Source organism: Botrytis sinoallii, assembly GCF_014898435.1.
Source record: "Botrytis sinoallii strain Bc 23 chromosome Unknown BSIN_031, whole genome shotgun sequence".
Taxonomy (NCBI): domain Eukaryota; kingdom Fungi; phylum Ascomycota; class Leotiomycetes; order Helotiales; family Sclerotiniaceae; genus Botrytis; species Botrytis sinoallii.
This window is the reverse complement of record NW_024066058.1, coordinates 467,401-493,363: the sequence shown is the minus strand read 5'-3', so window position 1 is coordinate 493,363 and position 25,963 is coordinate 467,401. Positions and strand designations below refer to the sequence as shown.

Sequence of the window (25,963 nt, the reverse complement as noted above, 5' to 3'; positions counted from 1 at the left end):
TATTCTGGGTGATATGGGATGCAAGTCGAATTCTGGATTCTGGATTCTGGATTCTGGATTCTGGATTCTGGATTCTGGATTCTGGATTCTGGATTCTGGATTTGATAGGATAAGATGGGATAAGATGAGATGGGATTTGCAAGGCTGGAATGGAGAATGGAGAATGGAGAAATGCAGGTGAGGATTTGGGTTTGATGGATGGGTTTGAATAGGATTTTCAATAGGATTTTCAATAGGATTTGAATAGGTATTGAATTGAAGCTGGAGTTGAAGCTGGAGCTGGAGCTAGAATATGGGATTTGAGATTTGAGATTCGGAATATCATAGTTAGTTATTAGTTATATTATATGATATTTATATCTTATTTTATCTTATTTTATCTTATTTTATCTTATTTTATCTTAGTTGTATCTTATTTTATCTTATTTTATCTTATTTTATCTTATTTTAGTTTTAGAAGTAAATAAGTATATTAAAAAGTATATTAAGAAATATCCCTTAAGATATATTAAATAAACTCCAAAAATAATTTAAAACGATATATCTTAAATAGTAAAGTTTCTTTGAATAAAATAACTATTTTAATAATTTTTCAATCATATTATTTATAGTATAAGAATCTTGATTTCAAATTTCGATTTTTAAATTTTAAAAAATACTAAAGATTGCAAATTAATATATATTATTATATTCAAAATTTTAATGTAAAAATAATATTAATTGATTTTTATATTAAAGATTAAATATAAATATCAAATTACATCAAGAAATTCTAATACTCTGATTGATTTATACACTCCTGTTAACGCAACGGAGCTCATTTAATACATCTTAGAGAATAGGTCAAGGTCAAGGTTCAAGGTATCTGTTTTCCTTTAATTTACTTATTGAGTATTAGAGTATTGTATATTAAGTCTCAAGTATTAAGTATCGAGTATAATCGATTGATTTATTGATTTATAAAAATTGATTTATAAAATGAGTAACATCCCATTCATTCATTTTTTTCTTTTTCAATCTTTCATTCCATTCCATTTCATTCGTATTACTATTCCACGCTATGCATACCGAGATAGATACTATCAAGAGAATCAAAACCAGCAAAAAAGAATGATAGAAAATGATTAAACCGCATACAAAGCTCGTGTGAATATCTCCCTCGCTTCGACTTTGCTTTTTTCCCTCCCTCCCCGATTTCCATTGTCATTTCCATTCCGAGTCTCCCCATTTCCCTTCCCCCTATCCTTCCCATCAAACCACAATGTCATCAAGAACAAAAAACGAAAACCCAATCAAAGCTCCTTCTTCGATTCGATAATTCGGAGCCGTCTTATTAATAAAAACTTCTTCCCATCGCATAGTTTCCCCTTGTCCTCTTTGTCCTCTGCCAGAATCTATTGATTTCGTTAGTCTCTGATACTATCCCATGCAATTCCGTAACTTCTAAAACATACCTCTCCTCTGCAGTTCCATGACCTCTCAAACTCGATTCTCTTGCTTCTTCCTCTAGCGTATTTCTACTAATCTTCTCCCCGTTTGTAATGCCTCCTGAAGCAGCCTTCTCCGCAGCTTCTTGCGATATTGTTTCCTGTAAGTATTGTCTATCACACCCACAATTAGTTCACGTCTTAAAGAAAAACACAAATACCCTTCGAACGAGAAAAGGGGCACAAACGAAGCAAACATGGCAGGAATAACATACTTCCTAACTGCAAATCTTTCTTTTCTCTCTCTCTGTAATCCCGGACTATCGATTTTACTCAATGCCAATCGAATACCTCTTCTCAAGGTCAAATAAATATGTTCGGAGAAAAACATAGTAAGTAGCACTCCCCATCCCGTCATTTTACTTGGTGTGCCATCCGGTCCAAGTCCATCCCCGGAAAATAGGTATACCAGAGCTGCTGTACTAAGACTTCCCAACCATGACAAGAAACCCAATGCATCAAGCCATGGGCCTATGGAATCCGCGCGCCATGGAACAGGACGTTGAGTTTCCAGTGCAATCTTGAGAGCATCACCTCTAAGTTCAATCCAATTATTAATCAAGAAAGAAATACCAGTAAGAGGCCAAACGACTGAGAAGAGGGATAAATAACCGAATTGAATAACCATTTCTCGGAAATCTGTTGTTACGTCATAGATACCCAATTCGGCTTCATTTCTTACACGGGTCAAGAATGCGGCCTCTTCTGGATGATCACTTTCCGGTGTTGAGGAACCTCCACGTTTGGCGGCACGATCTGCTTGGACTTCTTTGTATTTTCTGAAGACGCTACGTTTGACGTATGGAACAATAACTTCGAGAGCGAAATTGACGATTTGTGCTGTGACTGTAAAGTAGATGACCTGTTTCTTTAATCTGTCGGGATTAATTTGGAATCCTGCTTTTGGTGCTGTCATTTGTTCATCATTCTCCGCAAATGGTCTCACGGCCATTTGGAAAATATCGAGATGAGGGACGATGTGCTGAGCAAATGGAACATAGACAAATGCTGTGAGGAAGATTGGCATGTAAGATGTTATGAAATTGAGGACGAAGATCTTTTGAACCATTGCCGCATCATGTGCTATTGAAGGTTAGAAATATTAAAACTAGGGCACATGGGATAGTCACTTACCGTCAGTAGTTTCATAATTCTCAAGATCTGTCAATTTTGAGGCAAATCCTGTCAAAAGAACAGACAGTGTTGGCATAAAAACTGTCAGGATGACAGTTGGTAAGAAAGTCTGGTCTATTGTTAGCTGAATTCAAATTCATGATCAATATACATACCAAATATGCCTTGAATGGACCATTGTAAACTTCAGAAATGAAGATCTCGATTGCAAAACAAGTTGCAATCAAACTTCCCAGTATAACAACAGCACAGAGTGCGAAGGGTACTTGTAGCAATTGACGACTCAATCTTTTCACTGGAGAGTAGAACTTAATCTGCTCTCCAGTAACTGGATCCTTGATTTCCCTTTCATGCTTGAAGTCAGGTCTTTTGTGTTGAATTTTGGATACTCCTCGAACACCCCATTGTACTGCAAGATCGGTTTCTTGTTTCTTCCAATATTCCGTGTAGACGATTCCCCACAAGCCATTGACTACGGCATATATTGGGGAGTATTGACCGAAGAGAACCCAAGCGCAAAATCCGAATGCCGCAGGAAATACCAAAAACATGAAATAAGATTGTAGAAAGGCGAAATAAAATCCAATCTTTTCACCAAATCTGTCTTTGATATCCTCTAGATCCTTGGTTGTGAGAAGATACTTGGAGGTAATTTCCTTAATCCAAGCCTTATTGAATTCATGGTCGTGAAGAGGAAATATCGATTCGACTCCCTTCCACTCCCCTCTCTTAGGCGTGATTCCAGCACCACCTTCATTTCTTGGTTTTGTGATCAATAGGTAGACCAATCTTAATCGTTCAGCTTCAGTCATTGGTTCCGCACTCAAAGCCTCTTGCATATTCTTTTCTGGTGCAGCTGTCCGAACTCCATATAGCCAATCTTGTACTCTGGAGCGATATACTTCGGATCGTAGATGTCTGTCCGAAGCAGCTTTGACGAATATAAGAAGTGAACAGTTATCCCCATTTCGCACTTCAGTCATTAATCCAACATCGTTGAGAGCTTCAATAAGCTTCACGAATTGTGCTTCGGCTTCGACTTTGTCTGGCGGGGTAAATTAGTTATCTGCGAAATTGGATGGGAAGCATTGGGTTGTCATACTTGTAGTAGCAAAACGATAATCGATTACGAAGTCGACTCTGTGTAGAATCTGATCAGCTAATGTTTATGAACCCCTCCTGTTCACTTACTCAAAATTGGTATTTAAAGCATTTCCAAGAGCTGGATTTGGCTCGTAGATACTCTTGAGCGAAGCCATATTGTCGATGCAAATCTGCCGGAAGAACTTTGCTCGACTCAAGTTTCCGCAGATATATTGAAGAAGATATAAAATCAACAAGAGGTGAAAAGTTGGTAAATAACCAGCTCTTTGTTGAACGATAATATTCACACAAGCTTCAATCAAGCCATCAAACATCCATGACGAAATCGTCGCTAAATTTGGGGATCCTGAATTTATCCTTGTCACGTCACCTATTTTGAAGCTTGGCTTTGGTGAACTTGCAGAGAGCACACACACACACCCCACGTTCTATTCCGATTGAGTATCAATTGACCAGGTACGGGTACAATAGACAAGTAACTAACTGCCTTCTCTAGTGACTTCCAATATCGGTTATGCTTTATGGAAATGTGTCTACTTTATCCTGGATATTGAAGGGCAACCCTTAATTGAGGATTGTCCTGATCACAGGTATATCTGATCAACACTCAACCGCAAATTGCTAAGACTACCTGATATCCGCCAACAGGCGCCAGCATCCCTCAATCATGGCACCCAAACAAAAGACCATATACCCATGGTCTCGTCGAAAAAATATATTTGATCCGCCAACTCCTCTTGATTCTCTCCTTGAATCTCCTCTCCGCACATTGATCTTCTATCTCCATACCATTCTCCTCTATTTTCGTGGCACATCTTTCAAACCTCCCCGAAACAAACCTTCGGTTCGAGTTGTTTGTATCTCAGACACACATTGCAATACAATACCAATTCCACCGGGTGATCTTTTAATACATGCAGGAGATTTGACGAATGCGGGCACGGTGGAAGAGATACAAGCCCAGATAGATTGGTTGGACCAACAGCCACATAGAGAGAAAGTGTTTATTTGCGGAAACCATGATAGTTATTTTGATCCCAGATCGAGGAAAGAAGAAGATAAGAAGAGGAAATTGAATTTTAAAAGTTTACATTATTTGGAGAACAAAGCTATCACATTGAAATTCAAGGGCGGGAGAAAGTTAAAGCTTTATGGATCGCCAGATATCCCTCAATGTGGCGGTTCTGATTTTGCGTAAGAAGCCCCCAATCTTTTGGAGAGGATGTGAATGCTAATCATATTCCCAATTGCCAGTTTTCAATATCAAAGACATCTTGCGCCGTGGGAGAATCGTATACCGAAAGATACAGATATTCTCATTACACACTGTCCGCCTCGCCATCACCTCGATATCAACCTAGGTTGCAAATCATTACTGGAAGAAATATGGAAGGTCAAACCTAGACTTCATGTGTTTGGGCATATACATTCCGGACATGGTCGCGAAGCTGTGTTTTGGGACAAGGGACAAGAAGCTTACGAGAGACTCATGGAAAGGAAGAGAGGAGGCATAATCATGGACTTGATACCAAATTTGGCATGGATAGATGCTATGAAAGTGATTTGGTATGGAGTAAAGGGTATTTTATGGCAAAGATTAATGGTTGGTCCTGCTGGTGGAAATGGTGGTTTGATGATCAATGCTGCGGTTGTTTATCAATCATCAACTGATGTAGGAAATCCAGTTGAAGTTGTAGAGTTATGAATGATGAAAGTAATGGCGATTGACAAGTCTCTTCTCAAGAAAACATGAGACAAGATATGATATATGACTTTACACAGCTCAAGACTTGTAGATATGACATGTGCTTTGAATACTGTTCACTGACAGTATGCTCACCCCCCCTTGGAAAATGATCCGTAGTCCTTCGGTACTTCGAGACGGTAGTGAAATAGTATTTCAAGTCGTCCTCCTTTATATCAACTGTATGAATAACTCGAAACATAGAAACAAATGATACCTAGGTGTCTAATATCTGATATCTTATTGGTCAAATCACTTTCATCCTTACCGTAGCTCTCCCCGCATCCGAAGTCGGTGGGGCCGCTGGGCTCTCCTCTCATCATCAAGGCACGGAGATAAGTCGTTATCAAGGTCAAAGTATTATTTGTATTTCGAAATGCAAACTTCCTTTCAAATCTCCTGGTACTCCATGACTTTCTGTAAAGAGAATGTGATGAAAGATAAACCTCAATCAAACTCTACCTCCAGTTTCGCATTAATACAATTGCAATTACAAATACACATGCTTGCTTGGACGGTGAGTATCTCCTAAGTCGGTATACCTTCTGTGTTTCATTCGTTCGCCATTCATCCGAAAAGGCGAATCTGAATTGAGAGGCTGGATATGCCGAGCATGGAATCCCTTTCCTTTCTTTTCCTTTACCTCAATAGAGACCACTATTCCCGAGGCTACTCCACAAACTATCTTTAGGTCTTGACTATTGACTTTGATAGTATATACACTCGGGTTTCTCTTTTTTTGTTTAGAATTTTTTTTAGAATTTATCATCTTTCTCTCAGTTACATATCCTTTTTCCAATTGTGATTGTGATTGTGACTGCGATTCTGAGGATATCAAGACATTGCATTATCACAAGCTAAACGAAACGATGGCCAAGTTAACTGGACAGGAAGTCGCAGAACATAACTCGAAAGAGTCGTGTTGGGTTATTGTTCATGTATGTATTTGCCTCGCTGTATGGAGTGGCAAGAACTAATTCTTGATATAGGGAAAAGCTTATGATGTTACGGAATTCTTACCTGGTATGAAGATATGTGTGGTATCAAAGGAAGCTATATATTAATTACATTGACAGAACATCCTGGTGGACCTAAGATTATTCTCAAATATGCCGTAAATATCCCTCAGAAATAGCAATAGCATGCAGAGAAGTTAACTTTGTAAATAGGGCAAAGATGCTACAGAAGAATACGAGCCAATTCATCCCCCTGACACTCTCGATAAATTCCTAGACAAATCGAAACATCTAGGACCAGTTGATATGGGCACAGTCGAGAAGGAAGAGAAGGAATTTGATCCAGATGAAGAAGCAAGACAAGAGAGAATTGCACGTATGCCAATTCTAGAACAATGCTACAATTTGATGGATTTCGAGTCCGTGGCAAGAAGGGTTATGAAGAAGACTGCTTGGGCATACTATTCCAGCGGTGCTGATGATGAAATTGTAAGACAGACCCTTCCTATCTTCAACATTGATGCAGTTGCTAATATTAGTAGACTATGCGCGAAAATCATTCTGCCTTTCATAAGATATGGTTTCGGCCAAAGGTTCTTGTGGATGTGGAAAAGGTCGATTTTACTACAACTATGCTTGGAACGAAAGTCGATATCCCTTTCTATGTGACAGCTACAGCATTAGGAAAGCTTGGACACCCCGAAGGAGAGGTTGTCTTCACACGAGCGGCGAAGAAACACAATGTTATACAAATGATTCCAACTCTAGCATCTTGCTCGTTTGATGAAATCATGGATGCCGCAGAGGGGCAGCAGGTTCAATGGTTACAATTATACGTCAACAAGGATCGAGAGATTACAAAGAAGATTGTTCAGCATGCTGAGTATCGTGGTTGCAAGGGTCTATTCATCACAGTCGATGCTCCTCAATTAGGAAGAAGAGAAAAGGATATGCGTTCAAAATTTACGGATGTAGGATCTTCTGTTCAATCAAGCAGTGGACAATCCACGGACAACTCTCAAGGTGCAGCAAGAGCTATTTCGAGTTTTATCGATCCAGCTTTGAGTTGGAAAGATATTCCTTGGTTCAAGTCTATTACCAAGATGCCTATCATTCTCAAGGGTGTTCAACGTGTAGAAGATGTCATTCGAGCTGTCGAATGTGGCGTTCAAGGTGTTGTGCTCTCTAATCACGGAGGTCGTCAATTAGATTTTGCTCGATCGGGTATCGAAGTTCTCGCAGAAGTTATGCCCGTTCTTCGAGAGCGTGGATGGGAAAATCGTATCGAGATTTATATTGATGGCGGCATCAGAAGATCCACGGATATTATCAAAGCACTTTGCTTGGGTGCTAAAGGTGTTGGAATCGGTAGACCTTTCTTGTATGCTATGAGTGCGTATGGATTGGCGGGTGTAGATCGTGCTATGCAGTTATTGAAAGATGAGATGGAAATGAATATGAGGTTGATTGGGTGTTCGAGTGTGGATCAGTTGAATCCGACATTGATCGATACTAGAGGATTAAGTTCACATACTACAATGGTTCCGATTGATACTTTGGTAAGTTTCCTCTCTTGACATGCATGATATGAGAAATGACTGGCAGCTAACGGTTAAATAGGGTATGACGACTTATGATCCTCTGGCGAATCCAGCAGAGAAAGCCAAGGCGAAGTTGTGAAGATGTGAAGATGTGAAGATGTGAAGATGTGAAGTTGTGAAGTTGTAGAAGATATGAAGATATATGGAGAAAGATGCGTATTTGTGGGGTGGAACTTTTTGATTAGAGAAAGAAGACTTGTACACATAATTCGAGACATTCACATATTTTTAAATAAAAGACCAATAACGCGGAACTTGAGATATTGCCACAGTCAAATGTAAAATCCCATCTCTGTACGACTCGGACCAAACGCTCCTACCGATTTCATGCCCTGGCCCGATCTAAGCCGAAACGTGCTGCGTCGCCCATCAGCCCGATCATTCCAAGCCATACCTTGAAATACTTGCTAAATGCAGTCATGAGTACATATGTTTCACACCGCAAATTTGACGATTAGACTACTTTGAATCTTCTTTGCGTCAGAATGCATAACAGCTGATCGACTCAACGACTATGAGAACCTTTGAAAGTCATGTGTGCTGCAAAGAACAAGAAACTCGGGATTCTTCATTTTGGTTTCATCGACAGGGATAGTTTTTATACCTAGGCCATTGATCTCTGGGCATTAATTTTCTACTTTTTACCCCCCTAGTTTCTATGGTTTGGGGGGAGGGGGGGGAAGGGGGGGGAAGGGGATTTATTCTAGGGGTGGGATTTCTTAGGTGCGTCATGGTGGATTCTAGCTCACTAGGTCTACCTGTCAGACTTTGATATTAAGAGAGGTCGAGAAAGTGGTATGGGATAGTATGGTATGGTAAAGTAGTCCAAAAAGCAATTTCGATAATTTAAATGAAAGGTTCTCTAGCACACATTCTTTTCTTGGGTTTTGTGTTTTCGCATTCGGAACTTAATCTTGGTTGTTGAGTGAAGACATAGAACAAGTTTGGTGTATATTGTACAACTTTCATCGAGTTTGCTATCGTCGGTTTGATTTGTTTATCTGTTTATCTGTTTGTTCGTTTGTCAGTTTGTGCGGCTTACTAGGTACTTGCTTGTATTGGTTTCAGACGGGTTTGTCGAGGGCTTGGAATAGATAATGTGGAAGAGGCCGAGTTTGAATACGCAGATAAATTGAATTTGGGCAGATAGATTGGTCAGGATTGATTTGCATACCTAGGATTGCGTCGAAAGAACATCAGAGCAGAGCGTGAATATTTGGATGGGATTCGACTCGGATTTTTAGATTGAACGAGAGTGAAGGATCGACGACATACAACGTTAGGGTTTGGATTGGGAGATGAGCTGAAATAGGATGAGCCGGAATGGAATGAGAAATGAAGATATGATACGAGGAACAAATCCAAGAACAAGAACGAGAGCGATATGAGTGTATGAATCATTACGGTACGGAACGAAACAAAACAAAACAGACGCATCGAAACAACAAAGAGTAGGAATAGGCATACTTGATAAACGAACGAGGAAACGAAGAACAGGTTAGCAACAAAATACCACATTTGCAGACGGGGGGACGGAAGATATATATGATAGGGAGAGGAGAAAGGAAGAGAAGAACCGCAGAAGAGTAGGAAACTGTGAGCATACGTAAGGCATCTGTTGAGAATTTGTGATATTTTGAGAGGGGGCAATAGGAAGATTTGATTGCAAATCTGCTGAATTGCTTGGAGCTACACCGAGGAAGGGTGAGCGAAGAGAAGAGATATATATCTATATTGGGTTTGGAGAGAATTCGAGCGGACAGGTGAAGAATCGAACATACGGCTGGAAGGAAATAATCTGCGGCGTTATATCGTGGGATTTTGCAGAGTCATATTGTGAAAGGACGATCAAGAGGGATCAGTGCGGAAGTTCATTCTCGTACTGAAGATATTGCGAGATATTCACCCATCTGCCCATCTACAATTCACATACGCCATACGGTCACCTCATAACTACCTACCTATATCTATTACGAGACCTCGTACTCGACTGTCAACAAACTTTCCTCCCACACCTGATACATCCGAATTAAGAAAAATGAGCACCTCCCTCGAAGCCAAGATAGTAGTGCTAGGCGCCCAAGGCGTAGGCAAAACTTCACTCCTTCTTCGATACATAAAAAATCAATTTAGTCCGAAAACTACGACGTCGACGGTTGGGGCTAGTTTTCTGACGAAGAGAGTGGTGGATGCCGAGAGTGATACAGTTGTGAGATTACAGATTTGGGATACGGCGGGGCAGGAAAGATTTAGGTATGTATCTGGTGTGGAAGTTCCTTGTGGCGAGGGGAGTTGATGTGTGTGAGGGAAGGTTGACGGGAAAGATGTGTGAACGGGGGAGGGCGAGTGTCACATATTGAATAGGGATAAGAACAAGAACAATGCAATACAAGATGACATGCTAACCATTTTATTCCCAATCTATAGATCTATATCCCGCCTTTACTACCGCGGGGCAAATGCCTGTATCCTCTGCTACAGCATCACATCCCAAACCTCGTTCACCGAAATGTCCGTTTGGCTTACCGAACTCCGTCGCAATCTTCCTGCGGATATCATCCTTCATGTCGTAGGTACCAAAGCTGATCTCGTTGCTAAAGATCCTAGTGCAAGAGAAGTTCCATTCGAGAGATGTATTGCATATGTAGCCGAAAACGTCACATCTATTTTAGGCAGCACACCACCTGCTACTGCTTTGGGAGAACGTGGGTTCGGCAGTTGGGGCGGCGCCGGAGGTGGAGTGTGGGGATCTGGTGGTCAAGGCACAATGGGGATAGAAGGTGCACGATCACCTTCTAGTAAGAGAAGTTCTGGATTCTGGGGTATGGAAGTGGGATGGGATTGTTGTCATGAAGTTAGTGCGGAGAGTGGAGAGGGCGTGGAAGAGGTTTTTAGGGTTATCACGAGAAAACTTGTGGAACAGAATAATAAGATGAAAGAACAACTTTTGAGTGCGGTAGCGACTCCCGGTACGCCTATGGGGAATGACGGGATGGGGATAGAGGGGCAAACGGGATATTTTGATGGGATTATGAGGCCTGGTGGAAGTTTTAGAGTGGGAAGAGGAGATAGGAGGAGTTGGTTGCTGGGACTAACGGGGGGAACACCGCTTGGAGGGAGTGATGCTGGGACGGGGGTGCGGATTGGGAGTACGTATGGAAATGGGAATGCGGATGGGAGGGAGAGGAGAGATGAAGAGAGGGGTGAGGGGGGTGAGGTTAAGAGGAGGGGGGGGATGTTGTTGAGAGGAGAACACCCGATTTTATAAGAAGAGAGTGGGTGGAGCTTCTAGAGATTATGTTGAAAGATGGGTAGTTCGATTGATGACGATATCACGAAAGAGCACTTTTACACTCAGATTTATTGGGTAAGGAGGAGCAAAGAAAGAATGGTGCATATAAATCATTCTTCGTCTCTTTTAATACTAGTCTGGTCGCCATAACCGAGATTGGAAATTCCACTTCAAGGGATTGGATATCGATATTGGATAGTCGACTCCGAAATTCGAAAGAAAGTGAGCTCGAAACAGAGGATGAGAGAAAGAAGGGAGAAGAAGAAGGAAAGAGACAGGGGGGGGGGGGGAGAGAGAGAGTTGATACCCTTTTTATTTATTACTTTTCTTGATTTTATTTTTGTTTTTGTTCCTGCCTTTTGTTTTCATTCGGGGCATTTGTATTTTGTGTCTATATGAGGGGCCGAGTGGGTTTGATTTTATTTCATGTGATAGAATAGGGGTGGATGGGTTAGGGGTCAATAAGAGGTGAGCGGGGGAGTTGTGATGATTGGGAAATGAATGCATACATAAATACGAGGCGTTTTTTTGTTTTTTGTTTTTTTTTGTTTTGTTCTTTGCATTGGTAGCTGGAGGGAGGGTATTCATTTTTGGGGATGGAGTGGCTTTAGAGTGGGGAAGATATGTATTAAGGGGATGGGCATAGAATCGAATGGGTAGATACCTAGGTACTTATGTCATATTATGGTAGGAGATTATGATGTCGAGGTATGTGGTGTGATGTGGTGTGATGTGGTGTAGTGGGTTGGAAAGGAGGGGGATGAGTGAGGAATTGATAGTTATCTGTCTACTTATCTATCTATCTAGGTATCTACCTATCTATCTAAGTAATAAATAGGAGGGGTATCATAGGTAAAGTTGAAGTGAGCGAAGCGGGATGGGATATATAGAATATATGAATTATATGTGAGGTGTTGATTATTAGTATATTGTTTACTTGTTTGTTTGTTTGTTTGTATGCTTGGTTGTTTGGTGGTTTGGTTGTTTGCTTTCTTATAAGATGGATTTTTGAAATATTATATACTACTATATTTGTATTTTGGAGTGTGAGATGGATATGGATGTAGATGTGGAATTTATATATATATATCAAGCAACGATACAAATAAATACATATAGAAATAAACATATATACATATATACATATAAACATATAACAAGACAGTACAACAAAACAAAACAAGACGAGACAAGACAAGATTAAGTATATCTATATCTATATCTATATCTATATCTATATCTATATCTATATCTATATCTATATCTATATCTACATACATATAAATTTATATCCAACAGTATCCATCTCATCATCGATCGCTCGCTACCTATTCATTCATTCAAACTCTATTCATTCAAACTCCTTCCATTTAAACTCCCTTCCCGATATAGAATAATAATGGAATAATAATCTAATTCATAATAGTGAACGATATCGATATCGATGGAGATACGATACGATAGTATATATACTATATATACTATCTACGATAATACCAGTTGGTATGTACTATATACTATGAAACAATGCGTTCGTAAATGCCTCTCTCCATATTCATCCTTGGATTTCTTTCCTTTCCTTCCTTTCCTTTCCTGCGCCCCCTCCTTCCTTCTTTCCGTGCCATTCCATTCCGTGCCGTTCCTGCGCCCTTTTCCATTCCTTCTTTGAATCCCTTGGGATAAAGAATGAGATATGTATGTATGTATAACTAGGTATGTATAACTAGGTATGTAAAAGAATTAATAAATGAATAATGTCATCCCCCCCAAACTCCCCCAAGCCCCTTTTCCTCATCCTCATCCTTCTTCTCCTCCTCCTCAAATCAAGCACAAGCACAAGCTCAATCTCAAGCTTCCAAAACAACCGCCCTCTCACTCCTCCTATGCTGATGACCCGTCCCCATCTCCGTCCTCGGCGCCATACTCAACATCTTCCCCCCCTGTTCCTCCCAACCCTGTTCCCCCTGTCCCTGTCCCAGCAGCGGACTCCCACGACTCCCCTTCATCATCGCTTCCACTCTCTCCTTGCTACTCATCAAGCCCCCCGAACTAGCAATTCCTGCACCCCACTGTTCTTCGACGCCGGGAACCACGACGAGTGTCGGCGTGGAAGGTTTGGAAGTTTGTTTTACTTTGATATCGCTAGGGATCCCATTTTCGATCCTGTTTCCGCTCCCCGAGGAGTTCCCCGAACTCCCGCTTTGTCCTTTTGATGAGGAGGAGGAGGATTGAGATAACACGCCCCCGCGAAAACTCAACTCCGTTACGCTTTCCAGCGGCGAGCCAGTTTTCGCATTTACATCCTCCCCCGTGATAACTTTCTTCGCACTCCCGGAAACGGGACTTCGAATCCCGGAGCCGGGGGCGGGAGATTTTTCGCGATTGCGTTTCGATATCGTGCCGCTGGTTTTGATGGGGATGAGTAATTGACGCTGTTGTCTCGAGACGGAGATTTGTCGTGCGATGGAGACGCCGGCGGCGGATTCGAGACGTTTTTGCTCTGGGTCCTGCGTGCGGGAGGTGGGGACGGAGAGGGATTCGGGGTCGTCGTCGAATTGGAGGGAGAGGAGGGAGGGGGTGATGGAGGAGGTGGATTCTTGTTTTTGGTGGGTGGGGGGTTCGGGGAGGGGGGAGATGCTGGAGATGGTGCGTGGGGGGTGGGGAGAAGCGGGAAGGGGGATTTTTCGTGGCGAGGAAATCGAGGTGCTGGTTGATGATGACATGGGGGATTTTTGGAGCGAGGGACGAGGTGATATGAGGGATGCACTGGAGGATGATTGTTGGATTGAGGGTCTAGGTCTAGGTCTCAGACCTTGATTTTCAGATATGGGAGATTTGAGGATGGGACGAGGTGCAGTTTCTGATGATCGAGTGGTGGTATTGAAAGCTGAAATGATTGGTCGTGGGCCGGGAGTAGATTTAACGGAGATTTTCGTTTCCTTGTCCTTCTGGAAAGATTGAATATGTGTTGGTGATGCTTTCCTCGAACCTCTTTCTCTCACTTTTTCTTGCTCGAGCATTATGGGTATTGTGTTTGTATTGAAACCGCCCGGTACACTTGAGAATGATGAAGTAGAATGTGATGATGATACCGTGCTAGCTTCACTGGTCGTAGATCCCGATACTGAAGATGGGGCTCCGTGATTTTGTTTCTTGGAATTGATCATCTGCCATGTTGGTTCCCTTTCTTCAAACCTTGATTTGGTTGCTGTTAATTGTGATGTGGTGTATAAATCTTCTCTTTCTTGGCCATTCATGGAACGTGCATCGGCTTCTGATTCCTCAGCGGACGATGGAGATAAAAGTTGAGATTCGTCTGGTGACCAAGTACGTGCTGATTGGAGTTGAGGTCTCGATCTTGGAGAACTTGATGATGACCTTGTTGATTGTTTGCGTGGTTTCTGAGTAGATGTACTTGATGAAGAATCGTTATGTTCATGTCCACGACGGTTCGTGGAGGTTTCGTCATCAATCACAAGATTGGCGTGGAGATCGTTATCTAAACCTGGGGCGAATGAAGGTCTAGATGGAGATAGAGCGGCGGGTGAGGTGTTGGATCTATTTAGCAACGACTTTTCTCTTGTTGGTGAGCTTTCACGATTGCCTTGTCTTGAGGGTGTGCTTGGAAAGAGAGAGAATGATGGGCTGTTGTGGTTTGGTTGTGGTGAGGTAGCCCTACGCTTTGTGAGTGCTCTTGTACGGGCCTCAAGTTCTGCTTCCTGATTCAAGTTGTTAGTGTGGTTCGAATATGATGGAAATAATATCAAACCTTATTCGCAAGTGCTTCTTCAACACTTTTCAGTCGATCAAGTGTTGCTTGGCGTCTTTGGAGTAACGAAGAGGTGGTAGTGGAAGGTTTCTGTAAAATATCCCCAAACATAACACTATACCTTTCCATCTGTACCGAAGGAAGTGCAAGATCAAGTTTTGGTCCTTCGGGTGACACTTTAGGGTATGATCGTAGAACTTCAACTCCAATGGGACCTTGAACACGAATATCTGGAGTTCCTGCTCGAATACTTGTTGAAGTTGAGGGTTGGAATAAAGGTTGTAAACCCGGTGTCGTTGGTGCCGTTTGCGATCTTTTCATGTCAGGTTTCTTACCAGTTTTACTAGAAGTTGAACGACCACGAGATCTACCAGTACGTTTAGTCTCTGGCGAGGAAGGATCGCTCGTTGGAATTTCTTGTTGTGATTCTGGTTTCAGTTGATAGAATGGTGCAGGTGTCTTTTCCCTCTTACTTCCAAAGAAGCCAAACCACTTCCGTCCTTTCTTTTGCTTCGGAGCAACAATAGAATCGGCATAATGAGACATGTCGTCCATTGGATCAAGAGTACGGACTGGTTCCATCCCGAGAGAGTGTTGACCTTGTTGCCAGTTTTCTGGTGGGTGTGAAGGACTTCCAAGTGCCATGCCAATCTCAAGTTCACTAACGTTAGGTTGAACAGTCCTGCTTGTCTTGATAGAATCAGGACTGTAGGGTCGTGGTGAAGGTGCAAGCATTTGGGGCACAGCTGGTACAACTGGTGAAGGTGGGGGTCGAGTAGAAGGTAAAGGAAAGTTATAAAACGTAGGTCCGTCTATCCCATGTGCTGTCAGAGGGTTGAAAAATAGATCGTCCCGTGTTTCTCTCTTGACAGTATGAGCCCTCTTGGGTAAATTTCCTGACGATTTTTTTGTTCCACCTGAAGTTGATGGTCTCTGTGGAAGTTTAAGCCGGTCTTCGCGACCAAGGTCGAATTTTTGGAATGTATTGTTATCAATATCCCTGGCCTGTGCATCATCTGTAACATGAAGTGAAGCACTAGAGGCTGTTGCATCTCGACCTCTAAAACGAGACATCACCGACTTCGACCTAGTTATATTTTTCGACATAGTTTATACCCTGGGTCTGAGCCTGAACTTTCGTGCCTTTTTCAACCGATAAAATGGGTCTACTCGAGTATTTTTGTTGACGATGATGAAATGTGATGTGACTGATGTAAATGGTGAAACGAGTATATTGATCGAATATATTTCTTAAAGGAATGGACAGGTAACACCAGGAGACCCTTGAAATGCGAGAACAAATCGCGGAGAAGCAGAGAGATAAAAAGAGTGGAATACTCTTGACCAGAGAGAGAAATCGAGAAGAGATCGAAGATATGACAAAGAAGGGGGGAAAAGAATAACAAAAATGATCAAGGAAAATGGTTACATGACTTATCTGTTAGTTGCATCGCACATCTCCTTCAGCCCTGTAAGTTGGAGCAAGTAAGAAGAGATGGGGACATTGTGATTGTTTGATGTAAATGGGACGTTTAATTTAGAGATTTGGAGAGAGGACAAGGGGAAGGGGTTAAGTCTGGACAAGGCGAGGCCAAGCGAGTGGGGAGTTCACAATGACCATACATACAGTAGTGTAATAATCATAAAAAGCTGTCAATTTGTGTGTAGTCAACCTTGACGTAGCACATTTAATCAGCTATCTAGGATGAGAAAAGGCCTTCAAGTGGCTGATTAAATGTTAGGATTCTTACAACGATTTGAGCCCTTTTAGACATGGGATGAGATTACCCAGTTGTGGAGTCTAGATGTCTAGATGATTTGCTCCTAGATTCCAAGTGGATGGTGATTTGGAGCAGGGAAGATTCCGTTCCGTACCAGATGATTGTTTTGACTGGTACTGGGAATTTCCTACAGATATTGTTCTGGAAGGAAATTGGATTTCAAGATGTTTGGGATATCCAAACCCCAAAATATAGTTGTGTGGTAGCATAAGGTTGCTACGTTGACATGCATCCCCAATGTTCTTACATCCGGTGTGTTATACACATTGATGTAAAATTGGCCATTGGCATTGGTTGAATGTGGTTGAAAAATATATAGTAACCCATGTCTTCCTTGTTCATTGAGGCCTTAAAGGATGCTGGCAGTGAAGACAAGCGAATGAGATCGCGTATCAGAATCCCAGAGATTAGAACCAGGTTTGTTGTGGAGATGCATTAATCTTACAATCCTCGTTGTGATCCAATGATAAGATGAAGATATATTTGCCAAAATTGTTATGAGGAGGGGTCTTTCATGTGTGAAGCTCGAATGAGATGAAGCGGCTCAATAGCTAAGGCAGTCTGCAAGTGTATGTATGAAAGAAATTGGATAGTTGACATATTACCTATAAAGGCGTTCGTCTCTTGGGATTGGGGTTGTTTGAATGATTAGATATTCTGGATTTGGCCAATTGGATATCGAACCGTTGTGTCCTTTTAGTCCTCGCATCTAATACCTCTTCTAATGAAACGGCGAAGAATCCGTCGTCTATCTACCTAGTACCCGTCGTCATACAAACTAGGCAAGGGACAGCTATCCAAGTACAATCTGTACTTAAATCTCCGCTGACCTCGCGGTAACATCATCTCTGCATTTCCGTCGTCCATAAGGCAGGAGCCCCGAGAAGCTTTCGTAAGGAGCCAGGAATATTAGGAAGGAGATTGTTCTTGAGGCAAAGATCATCACAAGCATTTCATGGATATGATCTCCATGTTTACTGGGCATCTTGGAATCTTCGGGTCTCTCGAGGGTCTGTCTCGCCTACCTCCTTCATCGCATGAATCTGCGATGAGACGAAACAATCGAGAAGTTTAAGCAACCAAGCCCTAGACCTTGCCTTCACCAAGGCCTTCCTCTCTTGAAAACATCTCGATGATCATTTGGTCTATTTCTAGTTTCTAGAATGTCCGTCGTATTCACAATTTTTCCTAAATTACATTTACACACGAGTCTTTGATAAAATGAAGTTATCCATAGTATAAAGATTTAAGCTCACAAACAAGCAAATCATATCCTCGTATGTATCACTCACAAGTTGTCAACTATCCCGTAAGATCTACAATAACCAAGAGCCAGGAGCCAGGGTCTTCAAACAACGTAGCAACCGGTACATATTCGCAAAAGATGCGATCTGGGGGCGCGGCTCCTGCAGAACAACAATGATAAAAGTCAAGGTAATTTCCAGGCGCCGAAGGGGGGAATTTTGTTGTGTTGTCTATGATTGATAGGCTTGGTGAAGCCAGCTGAAAATCGGACTCTCCTGACAAAATTGTATACTGTAGCAACGGTGTAACTCACATTATCTCCTTTTCCAAGGCCTACACAGTGTTTATATTCTTACATTATCCCAGTCAATACGAGAATCAAGACAAAACTTCATTGAGAAGATTTCAGCGAGTCTCCACCTCCAAAACCCGGTGATTTGATGAATCTCTACTCGTAATGACAAAGCAAATTCTCACCGATAAAAGACATGCCTCTCTTGAAAATATTTTTGGAAATAATGGTGGGTGGGCAACCCCGACAGTCAAGCGGGTTTCAAAAAGATCTGCGACGATAAGATGTGAATTTCGAAACGCTTGGGGAGAATCGTATGATGTGTGCGGATCTTGGAGGGGTTGTGTTGTCTACTTGTTGTATTTAGATTGGGGTGAAGATTTTCTATAGATATGGCTGGACTCTGGCTCCAAGAAGCATCGTACGAAGGTTATTGTGTAGAAAATTGTACAGTATCATCCCGAGTATCTGGAACGACAATGCAATGAAGACCTCCGCGTCGCCGTAGATTTGCCATCATCCGGAAACGGCTTTGGAGATCCAGAAATGAGGTCTCATGAAATTAATAGCAATTTTAAAGATATCAAAACCCACATTGTACACGACGACAACCCGTTGTATACACGCGTGAGTTTGCCAAATGTATATATCACGGAGAATTGGGAAATGGACCGAAAGGGTGAAATGAGAGAAAGTGTATTAATTGGTTCGTTGATATGAATGCTGATGAAGTAAAATCTTGATTCGGCTCTTCGGATTCTGGGATCCTATTTGAGATCAGTTTCGATTTGTTGTGTCGAGAGGAAAGACTACTCTTTGATCTGTGATGGCGCCAATGTTGAAGATATAAGGTTCACCGTTCATGTAATATCCAAACCATTCAATTTCCCTCCGCTGGGGACTCTTCTTTATGAAGGGAATGGAGACGATTGCCACGTACAAGTATGATGCTTGGATTGAGTCTGTAGTTGTAACATTATTCATTCTATGAATCATCAAGACTCCATTTGCCATCTCACGATGCATGTCTTGCTCACCGGCGGAACATTCCATTGAAGACTTGAGGTTGAATGTACGGAGGACGTGAGCTTGATTGAAGACTGGTGAATGTTCTTGAGCCGAGCATGGCATGCGGGATACCGTCCGATGCTGCATCTGTTGCTCTATTCAGATAACTGCTTAAACGTATGCACAACATAGCATTGCATTGCTCAGAGATCAGAGACGTTTTTCTCTCTCGTTGAATGTAACTGGAATAGTCGTTTGATGTGATGTAGCTATACGTACCTATCTATAGCTCCAGTGACATTACTCGTAGTACATATCATTGCTTCCAAGCCTCTTCGCCTCATATATTATATCTACGGGTAGGTACGCGAGTAAAGCTAAAGCAACAATACATTTGACCATCTAGATCCTTTATGAGAGCTCTACACCAAATAAGCCTCATCTATTTCGTCATTGCTATGCTTTATTTTGCTTTGACAGCGGGATGTTTCGTTTAAGGCGGATATGATATTCAGTCATGGATTTTTAGATCTAGAGGATCTTGAGGTAAGATAGGTCGGTATCTAGCTAGCAAAGAGTGCCCAGGTGTTGTGGAATGACTATCGTAGATTGAACTGGATTCATCGTTGTATTCCCTCCTGCTGCATTCAAAAGATCCCATATCATATATCTATCTACCCAACTACATAGTAATACTTCCTCACTCACCTCACCGTTGTTGTTCTCTTCTCTCTTCTCTCTTCTCTCTTCCAATAATCTTGTAGTAGCAACAACAACACAACAACAACAACAACAACAACAACCATAATCACTTCCACATCGACAAACAAAAACATAAATACACACAAAAAAACAAAAAAGGTACCACTTTATATGATTGCATCCATTCATCTTTCAAGACTTTCTTCTTCACACACCGCAAACAACAACTCATCCATTTCAACCAACCCCACCAAAAGCCAGCCATCAAACTAAACAAGCGAGGTATATCACCTACTAGGTAACCTTACCTTACCTACCTTCACGTTACTCTTACAGAAACATAAACTGGATCCAACCACCATCAAAATTTATCACCAACTCATCTTCCCAATACCTCGATCAATATCCGGTGAGATCCAAATCATCGCAAGCATTTCAAGAAAGAATCTTCGTATCAACAATTTTTACCATTTGAAAGATGTCGTGGCAGGGTATGTTTAATCTTTTCCTCTTGAAATGGTGGAGCTGAGGTTCCTGTTACCCCTCCTTGGAACCCCTCTATGTCTTTGGAATACGGTGGAAGAGATGCATTTACTGATGGTTTCCAATAGCTTATATCGACACAAGGTACGAAATCCATGATGCAAACCACGAGAACAGATAGAATCGAATAGGAAACTGATGGGAATAATAGTCTTTGCGGAAGCGGACATGTAGAGAAGGGAGCTATTTACAATTTGGAGGGAACCTCTTGCTGGGCCACCAGTCCTGAATTCAAGGTACGCTTTCACACCGATTTTCGATATCATATCTATCCCGCTTTCAGATCCATTCAATATATACATCTGCGAGGCTACTTTTGGATATTGGCAGATGGGTTTATGATCAGAAAATGCGGATAGAGCACACGTATACAAAATCTCACTCAGATATCAGGCGCTGACATAAATCGTGTAGATCACCCCTGAAGAAATGGCCGAGGTCAAGAAGGGACTTGATGGTACTACAGATAGTCTATACGCAAATGGTTTACATATTGCAGGCGAGAGATATGTTCTTACCAAAGTGGAGGATGATAATAAGGTGCTCTATGCTAGAAAGGTAAGTTTATCTTTGAATAGATTATCTCAGCCTTGTCTATCATCATCTCAAAACTCGCAACAATTTTTCAACAACAATCACCACAATATACGACATTCAAAGACGTCCTTATCAAATCAATACACGGAATCTATACTAATATTCAACTCTTCAAAAATTAGGGCAAAGATGGACTCGTCATCGGTAAAACTGTTCAAGCAATCATCGTAGCCCGATACGTCGACCCAATGATCGCCGGAAACACCGCAGAGACTGTTCAAAAATTGGTCGATTATCTCGTTAAAGTTGGCTACTAAATATCCTTTCCTGCTAAATATTAAACAATGGATTTTCTCATCTGCCGAATCTTTTCTGCGATTTTTATTTGTCTTTCTTGATCTCTTGCTAAGTTGGTGATGATGATGATGATGATGATGTTATGATGGATGGATGTTTGGGGATGAGATTAGGGGGGTTGCATATTGGAAGGTAGATGAATGGAGAAATAGTGGATGGAATGATGAGTGATGGGTGAGGAATATGGGAGGAAAGTAAAGATACTAGAATAGTATCAATCTTCTTTTCATGAATGAATAATGAATGGATGATTCATATACTATTGAAAATATTCTAAAATCAATTACCATACATTATATTCCTATCTATTTGTTTATCTGCTTGTGTCGTCGCTCTTTTGCTTTTGTTTTTCTTCTTGATTGAAGTACTAGGTAGTTGATGGTGTGTGATTGTGCGGATGGTTGATTTGGGAAGGAAAGGAAGGGAGGGAAGGAGACGAAGGAAGGGAAGGGAAGAAGTGAGTTTGGAATCTTGGGATTGGTTTGGTTTGTGTGGGTGATTGTAGGTTCTTGGGGGTGGAAGAGGGGAGTGGAAGAGGGGGGTGAGTGAGCTGGTGTGAATATGAGTTTGAAATCTTGGGGTTGGTTTGGTTTATGTGGGTGGTTGTAGGTGGTTGTAGGTGGTTGTAGGTGGTTGTAGGTGGTTGTAGGTGGTTGTAGGTGGTTGTAGGTGGTTGTAGGTGGTTGTAGGTGGTTGTAGGTGGTTGTAGGTGGTTGTAGGTGGTTGTAGGTGGTTGTAGGTGGTTGTAGGTGGTTGTAGGTGGTTGTAGTTCTTGGCGTGGAGAGGGGGGGTGGAAGAGGGGGTGGAAGAGGGGAGAATGGAAGAGGGGTGAGTGATAGGGGGATGAGTGAGTGAGTGGGTGAGTGAGGATATGAGGGAGTGAGGATTTGATAGATAGGTAGGTAGGTAGTTATCTATATGTATATATATGTATGTATATATCTATTTGTTATGTCATATTGTATTATATTATATAAAAATATATCGTATTATATTAAAATACTACTCCTCTTTTTATTATTTTTATTCTTGTTTTTTATAGAGAAAGGAGAGGAGGTAGAGAGAAGGGGAGGGAAAGGAGAGGAGAGGAGAGAAAGGAGGAGAGAAAGGAGATGAAGAAGATAATATAGTATAATATAGTATAATACAATACAACTCTAACAATCTCAAAAATCAGATAGAGTACTAGTAGGGGTATTATGTTAATTAATTATAAGTTACCTACGTAGGATCTCTCTCGCTATCTCTCTCTCCATCTCGCTGTCTCCATCCATCTATCTATCTATCTCTTTAGCAGAAAATCTGTATGCATGCATGCATGTATGTTCTATAAAAGAACCTCAAGAATTTCATCACACTTTCTTCTCTCCTCTCTCTCACTTTCTTCTCTCCCTCTCTCCCCCTTCCCTTTCCCCTGCCTCTTCCCCTACCTCTCAATCCATTAATCGCTCATTAACATGCTTAAACACATAAAGCTTCGCTCGCTATCAGAAACACAATACAACACACCACAATACAACACAACAAAACGAATGACAAGCCATGAAAAACTTTCATCATCTTGAGTATATCATGTGCATCTTCCTCTAATCATCAAACCATTCCACATTCCACAATCTCATCATCTCTTTCATCAAACATTACAACTTCCTTCTTCCCTTTCTCACACCACTTCACAACCTCCACCTTCCCCTAACTTCTCATCTCACTCCACATAAATGGAACGATGACCACACATGCCTTCCAAAAAACCTCCATACTCTGTTCTATTGCCCACGGAGCCTTCCAAATTCCCTTTACCCCTCCCATGATATCTCCCATCAAGATCCAAATCGCCAGTACTGCCACTGAAAAAAAGTGATAAATTAATACTAACGGTTGTCTAATGATTCCCGCCAATAACCCTGCAGGACCTTCTATACAATTTCCTCCTCGCTTGAAATAATGAAAACATCCTTTTTGTAATGCCTTGAGTTGTGGATCATTAGCTGCGAAAAGTGCATAGAGGGCTTGGGCGAGGATATTGATGATGGAGGAAAGAGATTTGCGACGCCAGTGAAATTCTTTCATGGCTTTACTTATAGCAACCGTGTCGTTTAGATTTGGGATGTTGGAGGGAGAAAGTAAAGAGGATAGGAGAACAACATCATTAAAGGCTACAGTCATACCACCACCAGTTAGGGGATGACGCATATTCATTGCATCACCAAGGAGAAGCACTCCTTTTTGAGTTTGGGTGGACGGAGGGAGAAAACTATTTGGCATGCTGCGGGGAATTTTGCCATCTTCGAGGGCTTTGAGGAAACAGGGTCGAACTTGTGGTGGGAGGACTGGGAGGACGACGGTATGGATATAATTCCGTACGCCACCTGCAGCGGCAGATGCAGCGGGGATATTGTCGGGAATATCTATTAGAGCGCGAGTTTCGTGAGTGCCGATTTGATAGAGAAGAACTGGGGAGACGTCTGAGAGGACTACGATTCCATGATTGGGAGCTGGCATGGGACAATCGATTAATTCTAGAGCGTAGAATTTACTTTTGACCACTGGGGTTTTGTTGATATATTGCTTGCGAAATTTGGAGGCATATCCATCTGCGATGATTGTGAGATGACCAAAATAACAATCTGCTTCTTTTTCGCCCGTAGCTGGATTGGTAGTTCGTGTATGGACTCCGAGGACTTGGGCTGAATTGTGTCCGCCAGTTATGGTTTCTGTAACTTCTGTTTCGACAATTGTGATATTGGGTTGACTGGCGCAAGCTTTCCTTAACTGCGAAATAAATCTTCCATGATGAAAACTTCTTCCCTCTGGTCTGGTGCTCTTTTCATTCTCCGATCCTCTAAATCCTCCTTCTTGTGCTGCGCCGGCATTTGGTGGGTAAGGTATGGAAACGGGTGTACCATGATATATAACTTCATATCCTTTCACCCTTATCGAATCAATGCCTTCTAAACAATGTGCGAGTCCGAGTTTTTCGAGTGCGGAAACACCACCTGGTTGGAGCAGTTCGCCGACTATACGATCCGGTTCTTTAAGCCAACGTTCGAGCAGAATAACACTGCGACCTTGTTGGGCAAGTGCATAAGCTATTGCGCAACCGAATATACCAGCGCCGACTACGACTACATCTGCTTCGTGGTAAACGCGACGTCTTTCTTCGTTTGCGGATTGTATGGTGTAAGGTTTTGACATTTTGGATATGAGGGTCGGTATGTGAGAGTTGGTATGTGAGAGTTGGTATGTGAGGGTTGGTATGAGAGAGTTGAGGATGTTGTAGATATGTAGATAGGTATGTAAGTATGTAGGTGGTGAGTAAAGTTTGCAGATATAATATCTGCTATAATAAGAGGAGGAAGGTAGGTATGACAGCAATTCTTCCGACTCTTGTCTATGAATCAATCAATCAATCAATCAATCAATCTATTATATGAGTGAATGAGTGAGTGAAGAATCAATGAATGTTAGGAATCAACATATAACATATCCCGTCATTAATCGTGGGTATATAAAAAAGGGTTAAAAAATCCAAATGGTATACTCGTGTATCAATAAAATAAAATAAAATAAAATAAAATAAAATAATATAATATACTATACTAAACAATGAATGATATAAAGCAAGCAAGCAATGAGCTGATTTCTCCTCTCTCGCACTCTTTCTGGATAAGCAAAATATCAGGGTCAAGATGAACTGACAGATGGATGATGAGTATATTTCCAATAAATCTTACGATTAAAATTCCTATCCTAGCCTTCTCTATTCTTTCATTTCTAGACTTTTCTAGCCCAAGGGCTGGTGGGCGGTAGCTGGGTAGATTATTATCATATGAAAGATCAAAAATTATGATCATGATTGCACCCCCTGGTCAAAATACAATGTGGCGGTAGGGGATTTCTGTGTCCCGGGGTGAAAGATGATTGGATGAGATTTCCAATTGATAATGATGATTAAGCTATTTTGGCTTGGCATCGGTGAAAAGTTTCTACAGGAGGGAGGTTGAGAGTGTCACGTGGGTGTATCTAGTATGGAGGGAGCGAGGGTGGTTTTTGGATTGGAAGAGTAGAAGGGTAGGAGAGTAGAAGAGTAGAAGAGTGAAGAGTGAAAGAGTAAAGAAAAGACTGGAAGGGATAAAACTGAGTGAGTGAAGATCGAAAGACCAAAAGAGTGATTACATAAGCATATTCCAGAAGAAATCTATGAAGCACTAGTACGGGTATCCAATGCAGGGAAATGAAAAAAGGGGTAAAAGTTGGGAAAGATCCTAGGTGCGTGATTGGATTAGGATGGATTTTCAGGTACGAACACGAAGAAGTGAGAAGTGTGAAATGTGAAGTGTGAAATGTGATGATAACTTGAAGAACACCAGAAGTATTATATTGAACTTGGGTAATCAGTATTTGATTTACC

At 41.6% G+C, this 25,963-nt stretch overlaps 7 protein-coding genes across 7 annotated transcripts; 4 read left to right on the top strand and 3 right to left on the bottom strand.

The window, feature by feature from the left end:
• Window positions 1-1,333: 1,333 nt before the first annotated feature.
• EAF02_011352 (uncharacterized protein) lies at window positions 1,334-3,880 on the bottom strand (the record flags this gene model as incomplete). Its single annotated transcript, XM_038907399.1, has 7 exons — window positions 1,334-1,394; window positions 1,455-1,601; window positions 1,649-2,570; window positions 2,622-2,730; window positions 2,777-3,666; window positions 3,724-3,761; window positions 3,813-3,880. The coding sequence occupies 7 exons, from the start codon at window positions 3,878-3,880 to the stop codon at window positions 1,334-1,336; spliced, it is 2,235 nt and encodes a 744-aa protein (XP_038752879.1).
• A 512-nt stretch (window positions 3,881-4,392) lies between these two features.
• On the top strand, window positions 4,393-5,430 carry EAF02_011351 (uncharacterized protein; the record flags this gene model as incomplete). Its single annotated transcript, XM_038907398.1, has 2 exons — window positions 4,393-4,919; window positions 4,980-5,430. 2 exons carry the CDS (start codon window positions 4,393-4,395, stop codon window positions 5,428-5,430), a joined length of 978 nt encoding a protein of 325 aa, XP_038752878.1.
• A 908-nt stretch (window positions 5,431-6,338) lies between these two features.
• EAF02_011350 (uncharacterized protein) lies at window positions 6,339-8,105 on the top strand (the record flags this gene model as incomplete). The annotated part of the gene is made up of 6 exons (XM_038907397.1): window positions 6,339-6,407; window positions 6,459-6,492; window positions 6,546-6,583; window positions 6,639-6,914; window positions 6,968-7,984; window positions 8,046-8,105. The coding sequence occupies 6 exons, from the start codon at window positions 6,339-6,341 to the stop codon at window positions 8,103-8,105; spliced, it is 1,494 nt and encodes a 497-aa protein (XP_038752877.1).
• Window positions 8,106-8,740: 635 nt separating this feature from the next.
• EAF02_011349 (uncharacterized protein) lies at window positions 8,741-11,294 on the top strand (the record flags this gene model as incomplete). Its single annotated transcript, XM_038907396.1, has 2 exons — window positions 8,741-10,279; window positions 10,454-11,294. Exons 1-2 carry the CDS (start codon window positions 10,065-10,067, stop codon window positions 11,292-11,294), a joined length of 1,056 nt encoding a protein of 351 aa, XP_038752876.1. The 5' UTR covers window positions 8,741-10,064.
• Window positions 11,295-13,165: 1,871 nt separating this feature from the next.
• EAF02_011348 (uncharacterized protein) lies at window positions 13,166-16,470 on the bottom strand (the record flags this gene model as incomplete). Its single annotated transcript, XM_038907395.1, has 2 exons — window positions 15,088-16,470; window positions 13,166-15,037 (listed from the first exon to the last, which is right to left on the bottom strand). The coding sequence occupies exons 1-2, from the start codon at window positions 16,192-16,194 to the stop codon at window positions 13,166-13,168; spliced, it is 2,979 nt and encodes a 992-aa protein (XP_038752875.1). The 5' UTR covers window positions 16,195-16,470.
• A 3,892-nt stretch (window positions 16,471-20,362) lies between these two features.
• On the top strand, window positions 20,363-21,953 carry EAF02_011347 (uncharacterized protein). Its single transcript, XM_038907394.1, has 5 exons — window positions 20,363-20,606; window positions 20,727-20,742; window positions 20,810-20,894; window positions 21,073-21,216; window positions 21,378-21,953. Exons 1-5 carry the CDS (start codon window positions 20,594-20,596, stop codon window positions 21,510-21,512), a joined length of 393 nt encoding a protein of 130 aa, XP_038752874.1. The 5' UTR covers window positions 20,363-20,593; the 3' UTR covers window positions 21,513-21,953.
• Window positions 21,954-23,244: 1,291 nt separating this feature from the next.
• Window positions 23,245-24,747, bottom strand: EAF02_011346 (uncharacterized protein; the record flags this gene model as incomplete). The annotated part of the gene is made up of 1 exon (XM_038907393.1): window positions 23,245-24,747. One exon carries the CDS (start codon window positions 24,745-24,747, stop codon window positions 23,245-23,247), a length of 1,503 nt encoding a protein of 500 aa, XP_038752873.1.
• Between the last annotated feature and the right edge of the window lie 1,216 nt (window positions 24,748-25,963).